The following is a 24,445-nucleotide window of genomic DNA, read 5'->3' as shown; positions in this document are numbered from 1 at the left end:
TCTCTCCAATGGTGACATTATCCAGGTATGGGAAGGTCGATTTTAATTTCTGCTGGTCTACCATACAATCCATCTCCCGCTGGAAGACGGAGACCCTGTTAGTGACCCCAAATGGTACTTGGCGGAACTGGTAGCGACGTCCGTCCGCCTTGAAGGCAGTTTAGGGTTTGTCCCGTGGGTGGTGGGGAGTTGGTGATAGTACGACCAGGTCATTTGTGCAGAAGACCATGTGGCGGTCTATCTCATTGACCATGTTGGCTATCCTCGGTAAGGGGTAGGCGTCCAGCTGGGTGTACTGGCTGATGGTCTGACTGTTATCTATGACTATTCTCAGATTACTGCCCCCTTTGAACACCAAGACTTTGGCTCTCCATGGGCTCATGACACTTTCCGCCAGAAATTGCACCTCTGCTTTAATAAAGTCTCTATCCGCTTCACAATAGCGCCTATTTCTGGCAGCTATCTGCTTGCAGTCTGGTGTAAGGCGTGTGAAAAGGCCAGTAGGGGCGATGCGCAGCGTGGAGAGGCTGCAGGTTAGCTGGGGCTGGTTGGAGCGTGAGTGGGGGTAGGATGAGGGAGTGGGGGTAGGGAGAGGTGATGCTCTGCAGGTGATATTAAAAGTCTAAGTCCAGGACGATTGGGGCATAGAGCTTGGGCTTAACTAGAGGCCTAAACCCAGTGTATATCTCACCCCCCCCCCCCCCCATTATAGTCAGATCAGCAGAGTAGGCCCAAGGGTATTAATTAATGGTTCTGTCCTGGGTGGCAAAGGCAATAAAAAAGGTGGTGGGTGGATTCAGAGTTTCAGAGAGCGAGCTACGTTCGGGTGAATGAAGCTCTCTGTGCTGCCACTGTCAAGTAGGCACTTTTGTTACCTGTTCTTTGATCTCCATGTCTATCTTGGAGCACCCGAGGCCGTGAGGGATAGTCTCTGGACAGTGTCGTGGCCGCCAGGACCATCTCGGGATCCGAGTCGCAGTTCCCTGACAGTGGAGACGAGTTGCGGTTGGTGTCGTCCTCTGCAAGTGTGGGGTGCGTCGAGAGAGGTGAGTGTTCAGTGGTGGCGCTATCCATAGACGTGAGGTGTGGTGGGTGGCGATCGCAGCGTCCGCAGGCGTGGGATGCATCAGGAGGTCAGCCTGGTCAGTGCCCGCGTTGACCACAATCTCATCATCAGTGCTGGTGAGGTCGGCATTTTCGGCCTGGGAGGCTGTGGTGCCTGCGCATGGCTGACTTTCCTCCTCTGCTGCGCTGAGGGAAGTCACATTATGCCGTTATCCGTCCGTGCCAGTGACGTCGTCGCGGGCATCACTCCGTGATGCGGAAGTGGCGACTTAGCGGGACGGCGCCGGCATCTATGGTCAAAATGCAGCGATCGTTGCTGCCGAGGCCGGAAGTAGCCGTGGGGGCAATGGTGTCGCCTGGCAATCGCGTGGCCGGGACCAGGAGGGAGGGACGCTGAGCTGATAGCAGGCTTAGAAAGGCATAATGGCCTTTCTTGCCACATTTCGAGCAGAATTGATTCCTGGCCGGGCAGTTTCGTCGTGACTGCCGATCAGACCCACAGTACTTACAAGTATGTGGGGAACCTGCGGCAGCGATGGTCTCGGCCGCCGTCTGGTTTTGGGCCACAGCTGTGGTATGTGCTGTCCATGAGGAAACCTGGGGGAGTTTGAAGTCGGGACTGCTGCCTCCAGGGCTCGGACTACCTCTGCAGTTTTGGCCAGGGAGTAAATATTGTCCTCCAGCAGCTTCTGCCTGACGGCTCTCGAGTGCAAACCTCGGACCTTCAAAAACATTTTGATTTCGCTTTCGGTCACCCCGGGTTTGCCAGCCCTTCCTGTGGAATATGAAACGATTTCCCTGTCACGAGAAAGCGCCAGTTCCCAGCTCAATCTGGAAATGGGAATTAACTGCAACATTTTTGTTGGTTTGAATATTTCTCCACTTGGTGGGACTCTCGAACAAAAACGGTGATCGTCACTTAGCGAATGTCCATGAAGGGACTCTGTTCTGCTTCACTTCTGTTTTTAGGTGCGCCGGGCAATGCTCACGACAGCCCTGTTTGCCTCACTTCAGATACCATCTTAATGTATTATTACGTAAAAATAAAAGGCGAGAGAACCGGTCAGAGCAGCAATAAAACGGATTTAAAGGAAATTTGCTTCATTTAATTCGGATCAAACTTTTACGGTGAACATTCCGGTATCGGAGACGGACATGGTCAGTCTGGAACTCTGGGGTTTAGGGTTTCAATCAGAATCGGAAAATTTTCGAAGGGATAGAAACAGAGGTGAAGGTGCCGGGAGCTGATAATAGGACATCTCCGGCCCATCGAATTGCTGCCATGAAGTTGTTCTGTGGCGCCGCCGCCTCTCGCTTCACTAAATTCTGAGTTCCGGAGAGTTTGTGCAGAGTCGCCCGGGCCGCCCAGACTAAGGGTCGTAGTAAAGCATCCGCCAGTGATTTAATATTTGTGCTCCGCCCGTAACGGTCAGCCCCTCCCGATACTGTAAACGGCTCTGAAAAGAGCCTTTGGGTCTTGGTCTTCTCTTTCTACCGCTTTATTTGCTGGCTGCGCTGCTTTTCTTGGGTAACAGCACGGCCTGGATATTCGGCAACACCCCGCCCTGAGCGATGGTCACCCCTCCCAGCAGCTTGTTGAGTTCCTCGTCGTTGCGGACAGCCAGCTGCAAGTGCCTAGGGATGATGCGGGTCTTCTTGTTGTCCCGGGCCGCGTTGCCGGCCAGCTCGAGGATTTCAGCTGTCAGATACTCGAGCACAGCAGCCAGATAGACCGGGGCTCCGGCGCCCACCCGCTCGGCATAGTTGCCCTTTCTCAGGAGCCTGTGAACACGGCCCACCGGGAATTGCAGACCGGCCCGGGACGAACGAGACTTGGCCTTAGCTCGAGCTTTACCACTGGTTTTACCCCGTCCACTCATTTCAGCAATTTCTCAAAATCTTTCAATAAGAACAATAAAACAGTACCGCGGTCGCCCTTCTTATACCCTCTGGAAGAATGGAGTAGGAGCCTTCTGATTGGAGATTAAGGGCTTGATTTCATTGGTGAGCGAGCTACCCAATCCGAGAACTTCTTTATGAACCAATGAGCAGGTGGCAAGTCGTTGAGCGCCGAAAATATCCGCTCGTCCCCAAATCGCTGACATTTGAAAAGCGGCTCGATGACATTTTATGCAAAGTCTGTAACAAGTTGTTGTGACACTGAGCTGTGATGTGATTTCTGCTGACCAGCCGTTACTCAAACTCCTCACTCTTTGTGTGCATTGATGTTCCGACAATTCCCGAGAACTTCGTTACCCGATTCTTTCAGTAACAGATGCTGAAAAGGAAACGATTCCCAGCAGGCATAAGAACGTATGAACGGATTAGTCATGTGGACGGTTCTCTGGTCATTCTGCGGTCGGAACCCAGACTGCAGAGTGAAAGGACCCGAGCTGACTGATCTCGGGTAGTTTTGGGATCCGGACCGGTTACAACACACGCGGCTACAGTTAATACAAGGCACCCGCAATTAAACAGTAAACACGCCAGTTTTGCCCATATTAATTGATCGCAATTTTCAGAGTGACCGATGAGCGGAACAAACATGAGAATGTAAAGTTTCCGTGGCCTTTCAGGGGTCGGAATCAACATTGACACCAGGTACGAGCGGGCAGTGCATGAGGGTAAATGCGCGAAGTAGAAATCTCAGGATGAACAATTCAGTTTAAACTATTAACTAAATATTAAAACATGACAGGGCAGTAAATGCCCTTTGGCCCACGATGTTGTGCCGACTTATATAAACGTCGGCATGGTTGGGGTAGCGGTAAATGAAATGCCTTTATAGCGACGGAAGTTCGAATCCCGCGCTGGGAGTTTGTACGCGCTCCCCGTGTCTGTGCGGGTTTCCCCGCGGACTCGGGTTTCCTTTCATCTTTTGAAACGTTCCGGGTATGTAGGTTAATTGGGCGGCCTGGAATCGTGGCCGAAATGGATCTTACCGGACTGTATGTCTAAATTTAAAAAAATAATAAACCTATTCAGCAATCTAAACTTTCCCGACTTCACACCTGGAACCCTTTATTGTTTATTGGTATAACTTCCTTAGCGAGATTGTGAGTGGCTCTGAAAAGAGCCGTTGTTTTTCCGGTTTGTTTGCCCCCACTATTTGGAGCTGGTGTACTTGGTCACCGCCTTTGTTCTTTCCGACATGGCGTGCTTGGCCAACTCCCCGGGCAGCAGCAGGCACACCGCCGTCTGCATCTCCCGGGAACTGATGGTCGACCTCTTGTTGTAATGGGCCAGGCGGGAAGCCTCCCCCGAGATACGCGAGAAAATATCATTCACGAAGGAGTTCATGATGCTCATGGCCTTTGAGAAAAAGCCGGTGTCGGGGTGAACCTTGTAAATGTATATGGAGTAACTCTCCTTCCTCCCCCGCCTGCGCCTACTTAGGAGATGCTTTCTGAAGATCAGGCAGTTCCTGTCTCTTTCTTTTTTTTTATTAATTTTTTTATGTTTCACACTATAAACCATATTGACCAAGATACATACAGACATTTTTCTTCGTAAATATATATAGTGTCGTTTTCTCCCACTTTTCCCCCCTCCCTTCCCTCCCTCCCTCACTCCCTTTCCCATTTATTTAAAGTTCAAACTATAAGATACATTAAACCCGTTAAACAATTTTGTCACTTAATAAAAATAAACAAGAAATTTTACTGAGTCAGTTCTTTTGGTTGTCTTCTTCTGTCATTTTAGGTGGTGGAAGTCCACGGTAGGATTTCTCTATTGTGTTTCATGTATGGCTCCCATATTTGTTCTAATATTGTAATATTATTTCTTAAATTATATGTTATTTTTTCTAATGGAATACACTTATTCATTTCTATATACCATTGTTGTATTCTCAAGTTATCTTCTAATTTCCAGGTTGACAAAATACATTTTTTTGCTACAGCTAGGGCTATCATAACAAATCTTTTTTGTGCTCCATCCAAATCGAGTCCAAATTCTTTGTTTCTTATATTACTTAGGAGGAAGATCTCTGGGTTTTTTGGTATATTGCTTTTTGTGATTTTATTTAATATATGGTTTAGATCTCCCAAAATTTTTTCACTTTCTCACATGTCCAAATTGCATGAATTGTTGTTCCCGTTTTCTTTTTACAGTGAAAACATCTGTCTGATACTGTTGGGTCCCATTTATTTAACTTTTAAGGCGTGATGTATAACCTGTGTATCCAGTTATATTGTATCATATGTAACCTCATGTTTATTGTATTTCTCATAGTTCCGGAGCATAGCTTCTCCCATGTTTCATTCTTTATCTTTATGTTTAGATCTTGTTCCCATTTTTGTTTAGTTTTACCATTAGTTTCCTCGTTCTCCTTTTCTTGCAGTTTGATGTACATGTTTGTTACAAATTTTTTGATTATCATTGTGTCTGTAATCACATATTCAAAATTGCTTCCTTCTGGTAACCTCAGACCCAATTTGTCCTTCAAGTAGGTTTTCAGTTGGTAGTAGGCAAACATTGTATCGTGAGTTATATTATATTTATCCTTCATTTGTTCAAAGGATAATAATTTATTTCCCGAAAAACAATTTTCTATTCTTTTGATCCCTTTTCTCCCATTCTCTAAAGGAAAGGTTATCTATTGTAAAAGGGATTAGCTGATTTTGCATCAATATTAGTTTTGGTAGTTGGTAATTTGTTTTATTCCTTTTGACATGAATCTTCTTCCAAATGTTGAGCAGATGATGCAATACCGGTGAATTCCTACGTTGTACCAATTTTTCATCCCATTTATATAGTATATGTTCAGGTATCTTCTCCCCTATTTTATCTAGTTCTAATCTGGTCCAATCTGTTTTTTCCCTTATTTGATAAAAATCTGATAGGTATCTTAATTGTGCGGCTCTATAATAATTTTTAAAGTTTGGTAGTTGTAAGCCTCCTTGTTTGTACCATTCTGTTAATTTATCTAGTGCTATCCTTGGTTTCCCCCCTTTCCATAAAAATTTCCTTATTATTTTCTTCAACTCCTTGAAGAATTTCTCTGTTAGGCGTATTGGTAATAACTGAAATAGGTATTGTATCCTTGGGAAAATGTTCATTTTAATACAGTTTATCTTTCCTATCATTGTTAGCGGTAAGTCTTTCCAATGCTCTAAGTCGTCTTGTAATTTTTTCATTAATGGATGGTAATTGAGTTTATATAGATGGCCGAGGTTTTTATTTATTTGTATACCTAGGTATCGCATTGCTTGTGTTTGCCATCTAAATGACGATTCTTTCTTAAACTTTGAGAAATCCGCATTATTCATTGGCATTATTTCACTTTTATTTGCATTGATCTTGTACCCCGACACTTCTCCATATTCCTGCAATTTTCTATGTAATTCTTTTATTGATATTTCTGGTTCTGTTAAGCATATTATAACGTCATCTGCAAATAGACTGATTTTATATTCCTTCTCTTTTATTTTTATCCCTTTTATTTTATTTTCTGTTCTTATCATTTCTGCTAGTGGTTCTATAGCTAACGCAATCAGTGAGGGAGATAGTGGACATCCCTGCCTTGTTGATCTGCTTAATTTAAATTGTTTTGATATATATCCATTTACTGTCACTTTCGCCAATGGCCCCTTATATAATGCTTTAATCCAATTAATATATTTCTCTGGTAAGCTGAATTTTTGTAGTACTTTGAATAAATAATTCCATTCTACTCTGTCAAAGGCCTTCTCTGCGTCTAAAGCAACTACTACTGTTGGAGTTTTATTTCCTTCTACTGCATGAATTAAGTTAATAAATTTACAGATATTGTCTGTTGTTCGTCTTTTTTTAATAAATCCAGTTTGGTCTAGATTTACTATTTTTGGTACATAGTCGGCTAATCTGTATGCTAATAGTTTAGCTATTATCTTATAATCTGTGTTAAGTAAAGATATTGGTCTATATGACGCTGGTGCAAGTGGGTCTTTCCCTGACTTTGGTATTACTGTAATTATTGCTGTTTTGCATGAATCTGGTATGCTTTGTGCTTTATCAGTCTGGTTGATTACTTCCAGAAGGGGAGGGATTAATAAGTCTTTAAATGTTTTATAGAATTCTATTGGGAATCCATCCTCTCCTGGTGTTTTATTGTTCGGTAGTTTTTTTTAATATCTCCTGTAATTCTTCTATTTCAAGTGGTTTTATTAATTTATTTTGCTCCTCTGTTTGCAATTTCAGTAGTTCAATTTTAGTTAGAAATTCATCTATTTTGTCTTCTTTCCCTTCGTTTTCAGTTTGATATAGTTGCTCGTAGAATTCGCTGGTTTTCATTGATCTCCGTTGGATTATATGTAATTTGCTTGTCCTTTTTCCTTAATGCCAATACCATTCTCTTAGTTTGTTTTGTCTTAAGCTGCCACGCTAGAATTTTGTGCGTTTTTTCTCCTAGTTCATAATATTTCTGTTTTGTCTTCATTATGTTCTTCTCCACCTTATATGTTTGTAGTGTTTCATATTTTATTTTTTTATCTGCCAAATCTCTTCTTTTAGTTGTATCTTCCTTTATTGCTAATTCTTTTTCTATATTTGTTTTTTCCCTTTCCAACTGTTCTGTTTCCCGATTGTAGTCCTTGTTCATCTTAGTTTTATAACTTATTATTTGCCCTCTGATGAATGCTTTCATTGCGTCCCATAGTATAAACTTATCTTTCATTGATTCCGTATTTATTTCAAAGTACATTTTAATTTGTCGTTCAATGAATTCTCTAAAATCCTGTCTTTTAAGTAGCATGGAGTTTAATCTCCATCTATACATTTTTGGTGGGAATGTCCTCTAGCTCTATTGCCAATCATAGGGGTGAGTGTTCCGATAACAGTCTAGCTTTATATTCCGTTTTCCTAACTCTCCCTTGAATGTGGGCTGATAACAGGAATAGGTCTATCCTTGAATATGTTTTATGTCTGCCCGAATAATATGAATATTCCTTTTCCTATGTGTGTTGTTTCCTCCATATATCCAAAAATTGCATTTCTTGCATCGATTTAATTATAAATTTGGTTACTTTGTTCTTTCTGTTAGTTTTTTTTCCAGTTTTATCCATGTTTGAATTCAAATTAAGGTTTAAATCCCCTCCTATTAGTATGTTCCCTTGCGTGCCAGCTATCTTCAAAAAGATATCTTGCATAAATTTTTGATATTCTTCATTAGGTGAATATACATTGAGTAAATTCCAAAATTCTGAATATATCTGACATTTTATCATTACATATCTCCCTGCTGGATCTATTATTTCCTCTTCTATTTTGATTGGTACATTTTTATTGATTAATATAGCTCCTCCTCTGGCTTTTGAATTATATGATGCTGCTGTTACATGTCCTATCCAATCTCTCTTTAATTTCTTGTGTTCCACTTCAGTTAGATGTGTTTCTTGTACGAATGCTGTCAATGTTTTCTTTTTTCAGTAAATTTAACAGTTTCTTCCTTTTGATTTGGTTATGTATTCCATTAATATTTAAAGTCATATAGTTCAACATAGCCATTTCATACTTTGTTTATCTTTCCTTTCCGTTTCCTCATCACCACCTTCCCTTCTTATCCATTTCTGCTTTCTTTTTTTGAACACTCTATAAGACAACATTTCTAAAACATAAAACATTTCCCTTATTTTCCTATCTAAAATTCCTTTAACCCCACTATCCCCTCCCCTTCCTGAGTTGCCCTTTGTCCCTTGTCGGGCAACCACATCTCCCCTCTCCATTTGGATTTGCGAATTCACTCGCAAGCGTCAACTGATTTCACAGTGTCCGTAACTCTTCCCCACCCAGCCCCCCCAGAAAAGATTTTAATCTTCATATATAACAAAGGTCACTCTCTTAATTCCCCCCATACTTCTTTTCTTTCCCTTCTTAGTTCTTACCTATATTCTATTTTTTTAAATATATATACATACACACATATATATATATATATATATATACCTACATACACACATACAGATAGTTTGTGGTCACTTTTGTTCTCGTTACATATCTTCCTCTCTCTGTCTGTTTTGTAGTTGTTCTGCAAATTTTCTTGCTTCCTCCGGATCCAAGAATAATCTGTTTTGCTGCCTTGGAATAACTATTTTAAGTACCGCTGGATACTTTAGCATAAATTTATATCCTTTTTTCCATAGGATTGTTTTTGCTGTATTAAACTCCTTCCTCTTCTTCAGGAGTTCAAAACTTATATCTGGATATAAAAAAAAAATTTTGACCTTTGTATTCCAGTGGTTCTTTGTCTTCTCTTATTTTCCTCATTCCTTTCTCCAATATATTTTCTCTTGTTGTATATCTTAAGAATTTTACTAGAATGGATCTTGGTTTTTGTTGTGGTTGTGGTTTAGGGGCTAATGTTCTGTGTGCCCTTTTTATTTCCATTTCCTCCTGTAATTCTAGTCTTACTAGGACCCTGGGGATCCATTCTTTTACAAATTCTCTCATATTCTTGCCTTCTTCATCTTCCTTAAGGCCCACTATCTTTATATTGTTTCTTCTATTATAATTTTCCATTATATCTATCTTCTGAGCTAACAGCTCTTGTGTCTCTAACTTTTTTTTATCAGATTCTTCTAATTTCTTTTTTAAGTCATCTACTTCCATTTCTACGGCTGTTTCTCGTTCTTCCACCTTGTCTACTTTTTTTCCTATATCTGACATGATCATCTCTAATCTATTCATTTTTTCTTCTATACTTTTTACTCTTCTTTTTATTTCACTGAATTCTTGTGATTGCCATTCTTTTACTGATTCCATATATTCTTTAAAATATATATATATCCATGTACTTGCCCTTCCCTTCATCTTTCATTTCTCTGTGTTCTTCCTCTTCTTCTGAGTCCACTCCAGGATCTGTGTCCTTTACCTCTGTCTCTACTGGTTTTCTTGTTGGTTTGTTTGTTTCATTTTGTTGGGTATTTTTGGTCTTCATATTTTTACTAGAAGTGTCTTGATGCTGGTCTTCTTCCTCTGGGTTGGTCATCTGTTGTTTCTTTGATTTCTTTTTACTCTCTTCTTTCTTGTTCTCATTATTTTCTGTGTTTTCCTCTTGCTGCTTTGTTGTGGTTGTCAATTTCAGCTGTGGAGATCGACTCCTCAGCTGCTACCCCCCTCCCATCAGTGTTATTTTTGTCTTGCGCATGCGCGGTTGTGCACTTTTGTTTGGCTCCGTGAGCCATTTTTGTAGTCCCGAGTTCGGGGCTTCGGCTGACCTCAGGGAGCGGGCTTCTCTCTCCACGGCGGGCCTCCTCAGACAGGTAAGGCTTTCACCTTCTTCTTCCGACGTCCTTTCCTCTTCTCTTCTTCCCGTTGCTTTTGGCTTTTCTTTTTTCCCTGTCATTTTTTCCACACCTTTACTTTCACTTTATTTTGGTTTTTATGTTTGTGCCTTTGTTTTTTCACTGTCTTTTTTTTACTTTTCTGGAGAGGGCTGGAGTTCCCCACCGGCCACTACTCTATCACGTGACTCTCTCTCAGGAACTGATTGACAGGAAGGGTGACACGTTGAAGGCTTGCGCATAAAATAGAAGAGGCTAGGAAAGTAAGACGATTCATATGAAAGGCCAACATGGCCTGTTTCCGCTCGGTAAATGGTTATATTCGGGTAAATAAAAGATTCCCTGTCCACCAGGCAAGAGTGTGAATTCATGGATGATTCTTTTTAACCCTGGTTGGCGAGAATGAGACATCGGGATCAGTGTGGGGGTCTAAACTAAAGCAACGAAATTATGTTTAAGTCAGACGGGCCATGGTCAACAGTGTGGCCTATTGTTGAAAGAGAAACTCATTTAACAAAGAGATGGGGCGGATAAGAATGCAAAGATGACAGCCCGCGAGGAACGCAGACCTCGGAGAGTTAAACAGTGACTGATCTGAGAATCGACAAGTAACTGGCACAGAGTCAAGGAATGTAAGGAAAATAAGCAATGAAGTTATGGAATTGACAAGTAACTCCCGACAGTATCGCGCAGGGACTCTCTTCCACGTCTCTTTCTTCTTGTTAGGGGCGCCGGGCAAAGTTCATGGCGGTTCATTGCCTCACGCCAGACACGAGTTGAAATGTATCATGTACTTTATTTTTTCAATGTATTACGTGAGAATTAAAGGAACCTTTGATCGGGGGAGAGAACGGAGTCAGTGCAGCAATAAAACGGGTTTTAAAGGAAATCGCTTCCATTAATTTGGATCAAACTTTTACACACATTCCGGCATCGGAGACGAACGGAGTTTCCGGTCTGAATCAGAAAAATTTCGAAGGGAGAGAAACAAAGGCGGAGGTGCCGGGAGCTGACAGCAGGTGGTTTCCGTCCCATCCGCTCGCTGCCACGAAGTTACTCTACCGCGGTCATCTCTGAAGAATCGCTAATATGTACGAGACCGCAGCCGTCATTCCATCCCGCGCCGGCCAAACCAAGGCACTCAAGTCGAGGGCCTATGATTATTGAACGGTTCACATGCAGTTTTCCTCGTCCCCTCCCCGGTCAGCCCTTCTGTACACTGTGAGCGGCTCTGAAAAGAGCCTTGGGATCACGGAGTTCACATTCTACCGCTTTATTTGCTGGTTGCACCGGTTTTCTTGGGCAACAGTACGGCCTGGATATTCGGTAACACCCCACCCTGAGCGATGGTCACCCCTCCCAGCAACTTATTGAGCTCCTCGTCGTTGCGAACGGCCAGCTGAAGGTGTCTGGGGATGATGCGGGTCTTCTTGTTGTCCCGCGCCGCGTTGCCGGCCAGCTCGAGGATTTCAGCCGTCAGATACTCGAGCACAGCAGCCAGATAGACCGGGGCTCCGGCGCCCACCCGCTCAGCATAGTTGCCTTTTCTCAGGTGCCGATGAACACGGCCCACTGGGAACTGCAGTCCGGCCCGGGATGAGCGAGACTTGGCCTTGGCTCGAGCTTTGCCGCTGGTTTTACCCCGTCCACTCATTTCCACAATTTCACGAACTCATTCAACGAGAACAATAAAACAACACCGCAGTTACCCTTCTTATACCTTCTGTAGGAATGGCGTGGGAGCCTTCTGATTGGAGATTAAGGGCTTGATTTCATTGGTGAGCGAGGTACCCAATGAGCAGTCGTTGAGCGCGGAGACTATCCGCCAGCCCCCAAATCGCTGACATTTGAAAAGCGGCTCGATGACATTTTGTGCGGAGTCTGTAACAAGTTGTTGTGACAATGAGCGATGATGTGATTTCTGCTGAGCAGCCGTTACTCAAATACCTCACTCTTACATTGTGTGCATTGATGTTCCGATAATTCCCGAGAACTTCGTTACCCGATTCTTTCAGTAACAGATGCTTAAAAGGAAACGATTCCCAGCAGCAATGAGCGGAAGGTCCTTGTGTGAACGGATTAGTCATGTGGACGATTCCCTGGTCATTCTGCGGTCGGAACCCAGACTGCAGAGTGAAAGGTTCCGCTGTGAAAGGATCGAGTAAATGCAAGCAAGCCTTTTCCACTGAGGTTGGGTGTGTCAAGAAATGGAAGATATGGCTTCTGGGTGAATTGGGAAATGTTTTAAGGGGAATTCTTTCACACCAAGAGTGGTTAGAATGTGAGACAAGTTGTCAGCTGATATAATGAATGTGGGCTCAATTTTGATACACAGTTAAAAAAAAAAATGGATAAGCCCATGGAGGGATAGAGGGCTATGATCCATGTGGAGGTCATTGGGACATGGCAGAGTGATAGTTTGGAACTGCAGACACAATGATAGAAATTTGGCACATACCAGATGGGCCGAAGGGTCTGTTTCTATGCTGCAGCATTTAATGGCTCCACCTTCATTCCCCAGCCCATCATCCTGTTAGAAATAGAAGTACCTTAACAGAAATTGCTCGAGACAAAAATAGAGAACAAAGAACATTTATTATAACAACAATGCAAAGTTGGGTGCTTCCCCTTACCCTGGGAATACACACATACACATACACATACACTTTTATACAGTGAATTTCAGTATCAGAATACCCTCCCCCTTACATTCTTCTGCCTCCTGGATGGGTTTGGCATAAGCAATCCTTCCTGCCTACGTGCAGTTTCAGTGGACTTGGAGGACCAGGGGGTATCCTGTCGGTGTCTTCTCATGTCATTATCCCCATTGTCCTTATTCACAACCTTGTCCTTGTCCCCATTCACACCTTTCCAACTCTCACAGTCTCTTCATATGCAGAGTTCGCTAATCCTGTCTAGAGTTTACTAATTTAATATGCATAACTTGATAAATCTGTGTAAGGCTTACTAATTATATATGTAGAACTTGGTACTTCTGTCTAGGGCTAGGAGACCCTTATCACACCCAGACTACCTCTACTTCCTACATTCTATTATTCCTTGCCTCTCCTTATCTTATTCATACCGTGGGCTCACTGATCCTGTCGAAAGGACTAAAAGGTTCTTATCTTACATCGGCTGACTCTGCTTCCTGCATCCTAATTTCCATGCTTAGCCTGTTCATACTGGTTTAATCCATCACTCCATGTGTCTGTACTAGTTTCCCCATCTTTCATATTTTCATGTCAAGTTTACTCATCTCTCACAATCCTCATGTCTCCTTTAGATCAGTGATACTGATCTCTCAAAAAGATCAGTGTTACTGATCCCTCACAATCCTCACTTCTCTTTTAGATCAGTGTTACTGATCTGTCAAATTAACTGTGCTATTGGCAAAGTTGGTCTTTCTCTCAGCGGGTCAATAAATGAATTGCAGTGTCATAAGCATCCATTTGGGAAACACACACCCCTTGGGTTATACAAATAGGGGTCCGCAAAATCATGAAATGAATACCAGCCTTTAGGTAGGGGAACACCACACTGACCAGAATAGTGAGTCCTGCTGCTATAAGGGCTGTGAGTATCAGGCTCCAGTTCTCAGTAAAAAGTCTAGTCCATCCCACATCAGTCCAAGGTTGCCAAGTCTGAATATGGGCATGGGCATATTCTTGTCGAAGTCCTGAAGCAGTGTCTTTAACCGCCTGACTGTTGTAAGCATTGTCAGTACTGAGTCTCGCACAGACGCTGCCTCCAGCAGCCAACGAGCAATAGAGAGCCAGGTGGTTTTGTTGAATCGTTGCTAGTAGCTGCCATCTTTCTTCAGCCCCTACATTAAGGGCCATCGCCATCCGTTCGGCGACGATCTCCAAAGCCGCCTGGAGTCTGAACAAACGATTTAAATGCCCAGCAGCTTTAGTATTCTGGAGCTGTTTATTTCGTTTACCATTGGGACTCCCCTTAAAGTAGTGGTATTTAAGAATTGAAATGGCTGTGTAACCCAAAGGATGCTCTACAATAGCACAGTTTGGGGAGGGATGTTTCTTGTAACTTAATCTGTGAGTTGTAGCCTGCCTGCGAACATTAGCATATATATCAACTCTCTCTCTGCCACATGTACAATCCTGACAGTTATCCTGTCTGCCTTTGTGCCCACATCTGCTTTGTGCTAAACATTTAAAACTGATCTTGTTAATATCTGCACAGTCCAAAATACCATTAAAATCATCATATTAGAGCTGTTCTGTTCCCCTGGTCCACATTTGAAATCTGTATTAACCCCTACCTTACTATGATCGTAACCTATATCAATGCCCCGTCTACATTCTAAAGTAAAATACTGGCCATCTATGCTGCCCCTGTTCCAGGAGGACTTAATACATTTTGAATACTTCAGTGATGTCCCAGAATTTGGGAGGCAATAATTAAACAGTACAATAAATAATAAAAACAACATTACAACACTTTTTCCCGGCGTAGTGTAACTTTCAAGTCAGGATGAAGGACTGCACGCCAGGTGGAGGGTGGATTTTCAAAATCTGTAGTCTGTGGTTCAGCAGCTCATTTGATTCGTTGGATGTGGCTCTAACCCTTTTCTTTCGTTTGTACAGCAGTGTCTGTAATCAAAAGTACACAGTAGGGGCTATCCCAGACAGGTTTTAGTTGTTTATCTTGCCAAGCTTTAACAAATACCCAATCACCAGGTTTAATAGAATGAATAGGATACTCCAGGGGGTGAGTTTGAGCTAGTAAACCCTTCTGAGCTGTCAGTCTATGCCCAGTCTTTTACAAACCCCCTGGAGTACCCGAGAAGTAAAGTGTGTACCCCGATCTGAGTCAATGGTCTGGATCATCCCATACCATGGAATCACAGAATCCAATAGTACTCTGATAATGGTGCTAGCACGATCATTCGGGGTCGGGAAAGCCTCAACCCATCGCGTGAAATGATCTACCATCACCAACAGGAACTTGTGAACACCTATCTTAGGTATCTCTGTGAAATCCACTTGTATCTGTCGGAAAGGGCGTACAGCGATATCGCGACCGCTAGGCATTACCTGGCGCATGACTTTCTCATTAAATTTCTGACAAATTGGACACTCCTGAGTTCTCTGCTTGGCTACAGTGTATACACCTGAACAATGAAAGGAGCATACAAAAGTGTCGACAAGTGCCTGTGCTCCCCAGTGTGTCTGTTGGTGGAGCTGGTCAAAAATTTGCTCTGCCAATGCTTTGTTCAGCACTTGGCGTCCTTCGGCTGTCCACCACAACCCATCACTAATTTGACGCATCCCCTGATCCCTCATATAAACCTCCTCTTCTCGTGAAAAGATGGGAGTCTTTTTAAGCACCTGTGGGATGACAAGCTTATGGAAAAACCCTATTTTGAAGACTGGTCGTGTTCTTAGTTCAGCCTGGTCAAAGCCCTTGTGGTGCACAAGGAGAGGACTGGCTGCACAATGTTTCATTTGAAATAAGGCAAACAAAAAGGAACTCTGTGGTGACCTGAAAGAAAAAGGTTATCATCTGGAAAACCTCTGATGGGGCAGGTTTCTTCAGCTAGACACTGAAGTGGCTGATCAGAAGGGATGAACCGACAAGAACCCGCATCTCAGGCAGTGAGTTCCAGAGCTCTCTGGGTGAAGAACAATTCCTTAACTGGATCTGCAAGTCCTGCCTCACCTCCTTTCTCCATCTCTGTCCTTTTCAACAGTTAACAAATCTCTCTCTGAAAACTGACAAGAACCTTCCTGAGCGGTAACCATTTACCTTTCAAAGCCTGGTGAAATTCATAAATGTAAAATTCTGTGCACAGAATAAGAATTGCCTGATCCCAGTGAATTTGGAGGAGTGAGAAGTGAGATTAGACTGTGAATCAAAGAACTTTTTTTGGAACTTATATACACATTACATACATGTGCACTTAGAATTAGAAGGGGGGTTAAGTTAGGTTAAGTTGTTAATAGTTTGATCCTGTTTTCATGCTTAAAGATAATTAAAAACAACTTTTGTTTAAGTAATGATTTGTCTTGCTAAATTTCTATTGCTGCTGGGTTTTGGGGTCCTCTGGGCTCTATAAAGAGCACACAAGGTGGCTGACGTTTGTGCTGTTGCACCCACTGCGTAAATTGGCTGCACATGGATGGACGTGGGTTGCGGAGTACGGAAGAGCCGATCTGCTTCACTTGCCATGAGGTGCAGTTCTGTAAAGTCTATGTTGGAGATGACAGCGGCAACAAGGACCGGCAACTTGGAAAGGAACAGGGCTTCAAACAGGAAGCACTCTGTGTGTGCGTCTGCAAGGCTCACTAGCTCCTGCATCAGTTCTGAGGGTTTGAGATCACCTAGGCCCTGCGTTTTAAGTACTGCGTTTTAAGCACACTGGCTGAGTTCAAATGACACGAGCAAAAAACATTTAAACATTGTGCACTTGCTTTCCGAGGGTGGGTTGTTGACAAAAGGGCAACTTTCGCGACTGTGGTGGTGCGAACTGTTTTTCTGCAAGTTACAGCCAGCTGTGTGGCTGGTTTGCCCAGAATGGTGGTGTGAGAGATTAGTAAAACTGATATAAAAATATGAAGATGAGGAAACTAGTATAGATATATGTGTAATGAATAAAGCCAGTAAGAATAGGATAAGAATAGATATTAGAATGTAGGAAGTAAAGTTAGTCTGAATAAGAGCGGGTTCTGCATATGTAATTAGTAAGCCTAGATAGTATTAGGAAGTTCTACATATGAAGAGGTTGCAGCCCTGAGGGTCGGGAAGGTGTGAATTAGAACAAAGGCAGGTTTGTGAATAAGGACAATGAGGATAATGACATGATGAGACACCGACAGGATACCCCCTGGTCCTTCAAGTTCACAGAAACAGCACGTAGGCAGGCAGGATTGCCTAATGCCAAACCTATCCAGGAGGCAGAAGAATGTAAGGGGGAGGGTATTCCTATACTGAAATAAACTGTATAAAAGTTGGGTGAGCCCCAGTGTATGTGTGTATTCCCAGGGTAAGGGGAAGCACCCAACTTTGCATTGTTGTATAATAAATGTTCTTTGTTCTCAATTTTTGTCTCGAGCAATTTCTGTGAAGATATTTCTGTTTCTAACAAATGGGGGCTCGTCCAGGATCCCACTCCCTCCACTGACAGTGTGCCCGATGACGGGGGTAGGTGCACCCCAGCTGATTCAGCTGGACTCACGGACGAAGGGTGACTGGTCAGTGGATGAAGTGAGTGGCATCCAAGAAGAGGCATTGAGAACAAACAACGAGAGGACGTTAAGGAAGCACGCTAGAACTAGCTACAGGATCTTGGTAAGAGAAATTTTACTTACCTGTTAGTATGGGAGGTGTGAGTAGTAAGGAAGAGAGTCCTAGCGAAGGATGGGAGGATCAGATAACCAAGCAAAGTCCGTTAGGATTAATGTTATCTGATTGGGGTGCGGGGAGAACCCGTGGGAAAGACAAACAGACCATGGTCAGGTATTCCTGTTTGGATTGGGTTAAAAGTCCGATTAAAGGGAGTTTAGTATATTGGCTAAAGCTCGGATCCGAGGATGACTGGATGTGTCAAGCATTGAACATCTGACTCTATCAAAACCAAAGAGATAATCTTGAGAGCAGGGAATATGCAGCCTGCTGGCTCAGGGGATCGTTTGATCAACTGGTTTTGAATGAAAAGGAATGCAAGGACAAGAAAGATAAGGAACCTTTTGTCCCTGAAACACAAGGATGGGATGTGTTACATTCCCTTCCTCCACCTTATGCTCCTCCTATGCCGGCACCTATCTTCCCCCCCCCCCCCTATGCTCTATCCTTCTGCACCTTCCCCTCCTCCCCCACAGCTAAAGAAAGGAGAAGAAAGTAGGGGTGGTATGATGAACCTTCACAAAGTACTCGATTACCACCTCTATTGACAAGAGAGAAAGGCAACTTTAATTCAGAGCAGTGTGAGACCCTCCGGGAATAAAGGGCAGAACCCTTTGATTCATTTCCCAGAGAGCAGGAACCTAGACATAATAAGCCAGAAACTAACTGGATGAGACCTTTACGGGAAGTTCCCATGGGAGGGGGTAGTTCCCATGGGAGACGCTGCTAGCGCCTGGGCATCGCCACTCCATATGATCCCGAAATTGTCTGAGGGCTGGAGACCGTGCAGGGACTACTGTCAGTTGAATGACACAACCACCCCAAACAGGTACCTAGTGCCCCATATACAGGACTTCTCTGTCAACCTTCATGGCACACGGGTCTTCTCCAAAGTGGATCTCATGCGGTGATACCATTAGATCCTGGTACATCCAGACAATGTGGGTAAGACGGCCATTATCACCCCTTTCGGCCTCTTTGAGTTCCTGTGTATGCCCTTTGGTCTAAAGAACACGGACCAAATGTTCCAGCGCCTCATGGATGGGGTTGGAAAAGACCTGTATTTTGTGTTCATTTACCTGGATGATATTCTCATTTGCCAGTCGCAACCGCGACAAACACAAAGCCCACCTCCGCACACTCTTTGCCTGGCTGGTGGACTTTGGCCTCACGGTCAATGTGGCCAAATGCCAGTTCGGCAAGGAGTTCCTCCAGTTCCTGAGGCACACCAGTTTGGCGGCTGGGGCTACGCCAACGCCGGAGAAGGTAGCAGCTGTTCTTTTTTTTTAAACTTTATTTAAGATTTTATAACTTGAATAACATATAGGATTACATTAACAAAAAGTAAGACTAAACTAATAAAATTACAATACAATATCAGTAATTTAAATAAACTATACCCTCCCCAATAATTATTACACATTAATAACCCAACTCAAATTAGTCCAACCCCCCCTTTCCCCCCCAAAATAAAGAGTGAAGAATTAATAAAGTTAATAATATATGTGAGAAAAAAACCCACTTACAAAAAAAACAAAAACATAACCAATTAAAATACTAACAAAAAGAAAAGTAATTAATACTAAAATATCAGACTTAAAAAAATATTTAAATCAAACTTAAATGCATATATTTAACAAACGGAGTTAAGATGAAACATATATTTAACTCAAACTTAATATAAAAAATTAGTAATTTTTATACAATAATCAATTCTTTAAAAAAAATTGTAGCATGAAATAAAAGATGAAAAAAAAACTTTCTATATGGAGATAAACCTTCACCAAATATCAACTAACTTCACATCTATCATCATATTAGTCACATAAACCACCATCTTAAAACAAAATTCAAACCTCATTAAGCATTGTACAATTCAATTTTAGTACTCTTCCACCATTTTTCCCTTTTAAATAGTTATCCAATAAAAGCTCCAATACCACATTTAAATATCCCCAATCATTACGTTAAAATTCAGATATCCGAATAATAAAAACACATCTACAACGAAATCTATATCTTCAACAAGTGGAGCATAAACCACAAACAAAATTCAAGCCTCATTAAAAATTGTACAATTCAATTTATAACTTTCACCATTATTCCCTTCGTTCTATAACTAAAATAGCAAAATAATATACACCAGAATTACCACTCCTTTCACCTTAAAGTTAAAGAAATTTTTTTTTTCTCTCTCTTGTCAGATATTCCTTATCTACTGAATAACTTTACAAAAAAAACCACATCAATTTTTAGTTTTTTAAACAATCAAATACTTTTTTATGCTTTTTTAAAATATTTAAACAAAAAAAACCCTTCACTCTTTAATCTAATAATACAAAAAAAAGGAAAAAAAAATGGGTAGGAGGTTAAAAAAACCCCCTCCCGTCTAAACCGCGCAATGCGGTAACTCCCAAAAAAAAATGGGTGTGAGATAACTCACACATAGCAGATGACTTTCAGGAAATAGTGCCTATCCAGTTCTCTCCCCAACTCTCACTTCATCTTAAACATCATCATTATTTAATATCCCTTTTTTTTAAAAAAAACATTAGAAAAAAAAGGACAACTCTTCTTTTAATCAGCTCCAACTGCCGAGTCACCATTACAACCATTCCTTCTTGGAGCATGGCTCTTTTCTTCCAACTCTTGTCTCCTTAGAGATCGCGGCGGACTATGTCTCTGTTGAAACTGAGTAATTGGCAGCTCTTGAGAAAATGCTATAGCTTCCTTTGGAGAATCAAAGATGGTTGGACACCATCTTGAAAAACCTTCAAAACAGCTGGATATCTAAAGGTTGCCTTGTAACCTTTCTTCCACAACAACTCTTTAGCAGGATTGAATTCCCTTCGTTGGAACATAACTTCTTGACTCAAATCCGCATAGAAGAAAACTCGATTATTTTGAATCATCAAGGGTGATTTTCTCTGTTGTGCATTTCTAATAGCCACTCGTAAAATTATTTATCTGTCGTAATAATTCAAGCAACGAACCAAAACAGGTCTTGGACTTTGACCTGAAATAGGTCTTCTACGTAAGGCTCTGTGAGCACGTTCCAGTATTATACCTTCTGGGAAATGTTCTTGACCTAACACCTGCGGAATCCATTCAGTAAAAAATTTTCTTGGGTCTGGTCCCTCCATACTTTCCGGCAAACCAATAATCTTTATATTGTTCCGTCTGGATTGGTTTTCCAAATAATCAATCTTTTTCACCAAATTTTTATTTTGAGTTTGTAAGTCTTCGACACATCAGAAACTTGATCCCGTACTTTGTCTATATCTTCTTTACACGAATTAAATTTATCTCTCACTTCAAGCTTAAAAGCTCCAAACTCAGCCATCTGTTGAGAATGTATTTTCACCAAAGTATTAAACCTAGTACCAAGTTCAGTTATAATCTTGTATAAGATAATTTAGATTCAAGATTCACAAAAATCTTTTCAATTGGAAGAGATTTTGGCTCAACAGAGTCCTATTTCTTCTCCAAAGGATCTTCTATTCCTTCCTTCATTCTGGTTGCCTTCCTTGTAGTATGACTGCGTGTGGAAACCCCAGCCACAGCCTCTCCAGCAATGACTGGAAGATGCTGGCCGGGGTTTTCCCCAGTCCATAATGTATTAAATTCTCCCAGTACATCAAGTTGTATAGGTTCTTGTATCTCAAAAGATGCAGTTTGCAGCACCACCTCTACAGCTGACAAATGCCTTTGAGTAACTCTTTGTTCTAAAGGCTGTTTGGCGCCCTCATTAGGGGGCTCTACCGATGTAACATAGAGCTCTACATCCGAACACTGTACCTATCTCCTGGGATCCATTTCATGCTGAGTCCCGGTGTCTTTCCTGTAGGTAGGCTCCAAAACTTCAACTTTTGGAAAATGTAGTTTTTTGATGATCTGTTGTCATTTTTTTTTTGCTCTTTTTCACCAATTGTACCATCATAAGTTAAATTAACAGCACTGAAATTATCTAAACTTTTAAAGAATTTTAACGGGCATTTCTAGACAAAACAATAAGATAGAGTCAGGAGAGTCTGATCCTTACGCCATCTTGCCACGCCCCCAGGTAGCAGCTGTTCAACGATTCCTCAAACCTTCCACCCTGAAAGGCCTCCAAGAGTTTGCAGGGATGGTGAACTTTTACCATCGTTTCATCCCCGGAGCAGCGCACACAATGCACCCATTGTTCTCACTCATGGCCACCAAAGAAAATACTTTATCATGGTCAGAGAAGGTGGACGGGGCTTTCATCGCGACATAGGAGGCTCTAGCCAGTGCCATGCTGCTGGTGCACCCGCGGCTGGAGGTGTACACGATGCTCTCCTTGGATGCCTCAGTTATGGCATTGGGGTGTGGGTTCTGGACCAGTGGCTTGATGGACATTGGTGCCAGCTGGCCTTTTTCAGCAAGCAGCTGCACCCGCTGGAACTCAAATATTGCGCCTTCGACCGGAAGCTCCTGGCGTTGTATTTGGCCATCCGCCATTTCTGCTTCTTCCTCGGGGGCAGGTTGTTCACAGCCTTCACAGATCACAAGCCCCTCACTCAAGCAATGGCGATGTTCAAGGATCCGTGGTCCGCTAGACAGCAGTGCCACCTCTCGTATGTGTCTGAGTTCATGACTGGCATCGATGCAGGGCCGGCAAGGACAATATAGTGGTTGATGCGCTCTCCTGTCCAGCCATCAGCACTCTGGCGCCCGGCCTGGATTACGAGCAACTGGCTCAGGCACAGAGGAACAATGCAGAGATGCAAGCCTTGCAGACCACCACCTCGGGCCTTAAACTCAAGGATGTCCGGGTGCCCATCAGCCCAGACACATTACTCTGCGATGTCTCAACAGGCATGCCACACTGGTGGTCTTGCCATACTGGAGGGTGAATGTCTTCAGTCTGATCCACTATCTTGCTCACCCAGCGGTAGACAACTGTGCGGTTGGCCGTGGAGCGGTTTGTGTGGCACATGCTGAAGAAGGAGGTGGTGGAACCTGAAGAAGGAGGTGGTGGAACTGGCCAGGAACTGTTCCAGATGCCAGTCCTGCAAGGTCAAGTGATACACGCAAGACCCCATCCAGAACTTCGACCCGACAGTTCACAAATTCCAACACATCCCCATTGATGTCGTCAGGCCCCTGCCGGTGTCCAAGGAGGCTCGTTACCTCCTCACAGTGGTGGATCAGGCCACAAAGTGGCTGGAGGTCATCCCGATTAAGGGGGCCTCTGTAGAGACGTATGTCAGGACTCTGGTCAGCCCATTTTGGAGTCCTGGTGCATATCACTAGCGATAAAAGGGCGCAGTTCACATCTGCCCTGTGGACTCAGATGGCAAAGCTACTGAGGGTCAAGCTCCACCACACCACAGCATACCACCTACGGTCCAATGGGTTGGTGGAGAGGTTCCACAGGCACCTGAAGGCATCTCTATGGCCAGGCTCTCTGGACCAGACTGGGCAGACGAACTACCCTGGGCCCTCCTTGGGATTAGGATGGGACCTAAGGAGGACCTGCAGGCTTCAGCAGTGGAGATGGTCTATGGCGCACCACTTTCCCTGCCAGGTGAGTTTTTCGACCTAGACCCTGACACCAGGGCCACCGACAAAAACCTGCTGGCTGACCTATGCAGGTGACTGGCCTCCCTAGCTCCCCCACCCCCGGCACGCCATGGCACCCAGCTGTTTCATCTCCCCAAAGAGCTCAACTCTTTGAGGTCGAAAAGTTCGTTTTCATGAGGAGAGGCCACAAGGTGCACCGCAACTGCGACCGTATGAAGGGCCATACAAAGTCTTGCACCTGTCCAGTGAAACCTTCACCCTGGACGTTGGGGGGAGAGGGGAACATTTTACAGTGGACCGCCTGAAGACAGCCCATCTAGACTTATTACAGCCGGTGCAGACGGTGCGCCCAAGTGCCGGGGCCGGCCGCCAAAGCAACAGGACACGTAGCTGGTTTTGGTGGGGGGGGGTTTGTGTGGCAGCGCACATCCTCATGGGAAACCAGCCCCGCTTGTATCACCCACCACGTGGCGGGGCAGCCATGGGGAAATGGCGTTGTCAAAGGTTTCTCTCTGACTCTAGCATCCCTTCCAGTGCACACCCTGGGCAGCGATTATGCACCAGGTGACTGAGCTCATGCTGCCCTTAAAGGGGGGTACTGAATTTGAATAAAAACAGTCATTAACAACCCTCAACACGGTGGCTGTGTTTCTTAACAAAGGTTTTCATGTAAAATACAAAGTACAAAAAAAATCAATAATTTTGTCTTGCATTTCCGTAACTTCAGCATAACCATTTATTGCCGCTGTGATTCTGTGGGGCTTATGAATGCATGCAAAGGCCGAGTGTTTTTGAGGTCCAGATTCTCAGTAGAATTAATGGATATGGGCAAAAGGCAGGTTGGTGCAAATGAGCCCATCATCAAATCAGCCATGATCTTGTTGAATAGTGGAGGAGGCTTGACAGGCCACATAGCTCCTATGTTTTCATATTTCTCTCTTGTTATGAGTCCAGAAGACTCATAAATCCAACAGCAATAGAAATTCACCAAGACAAATGGTTACTTGAAAAAAATTTTGCATTTAATTATCCTTAAACATGAAAATAGAATCAAACTTTAACTTATCACTATTAACTTACTTAACCTAACAACTCCCTTTTAATTCTAAGCACATGTTTATGTAATGTTTGTGTAAGTTCAGAAAAGTTATTTGGTTCACAGTCCAATCTAACTTCTCATTCCTCCAAGTTTACTGGTTGCAGGCAAT

At 43.2% G+C, this 24,445-nt stretch overlaps 1 protein-coding gene across 1 annotated transcript; it reads right to left on the bottom strand.

Moving 5' to 3' along the window:
- Positions 1 to 2,149: 2,149 nt before the first annotated feature.
- On the bottom strand, positions 2,150 to 12,036 carry LOC138742024 (uncharacterized). The gene is made up of 5 exons (XM_069896216.1): positions 11,601 to 12,036; positions 11,383 to 11,479; positions 4,190 to 4,453; positions 3,322 to 3,509; positions 2,150 to 2,956 (listed from the first exon to the last, which is right to left on the bottom strand). Exons 1-5 carry the CDS (start codon positions 11,977 to 11,979, stop codon positions 2,565 to 2,567), a joined length of 1,320 nt encoding a protein of 439 aa, XP_069752317.1. The 5' UTR covers positions 11,980 to 12,036; the 3' UTR covers positions 2,150 to 2,564.
- Positions 12,037 to 24,445: the final 12,409 nt, after the last annotated feature.

Source organism: Narcine bancroftii, chromosome 8, assembly GCF_036971445.1.
Source record: "Narcine bancroftii isolate sNarBan1 chromosome 8, sNarBan1.hap1, whole genome shotgun sequence".
NCBI classification, from domain to species: Eukaryota; Metazoa; Chordata; class Chondrichthyes; order Torpediniformes; family Narcinidae; genus Narcine; species Narcine bancroftii.
The sequence above is the reverse complement of the archived record's forward strand: the minus strand, read 5'-3'. Positions and strand labels throughout refer to the sequence as shown.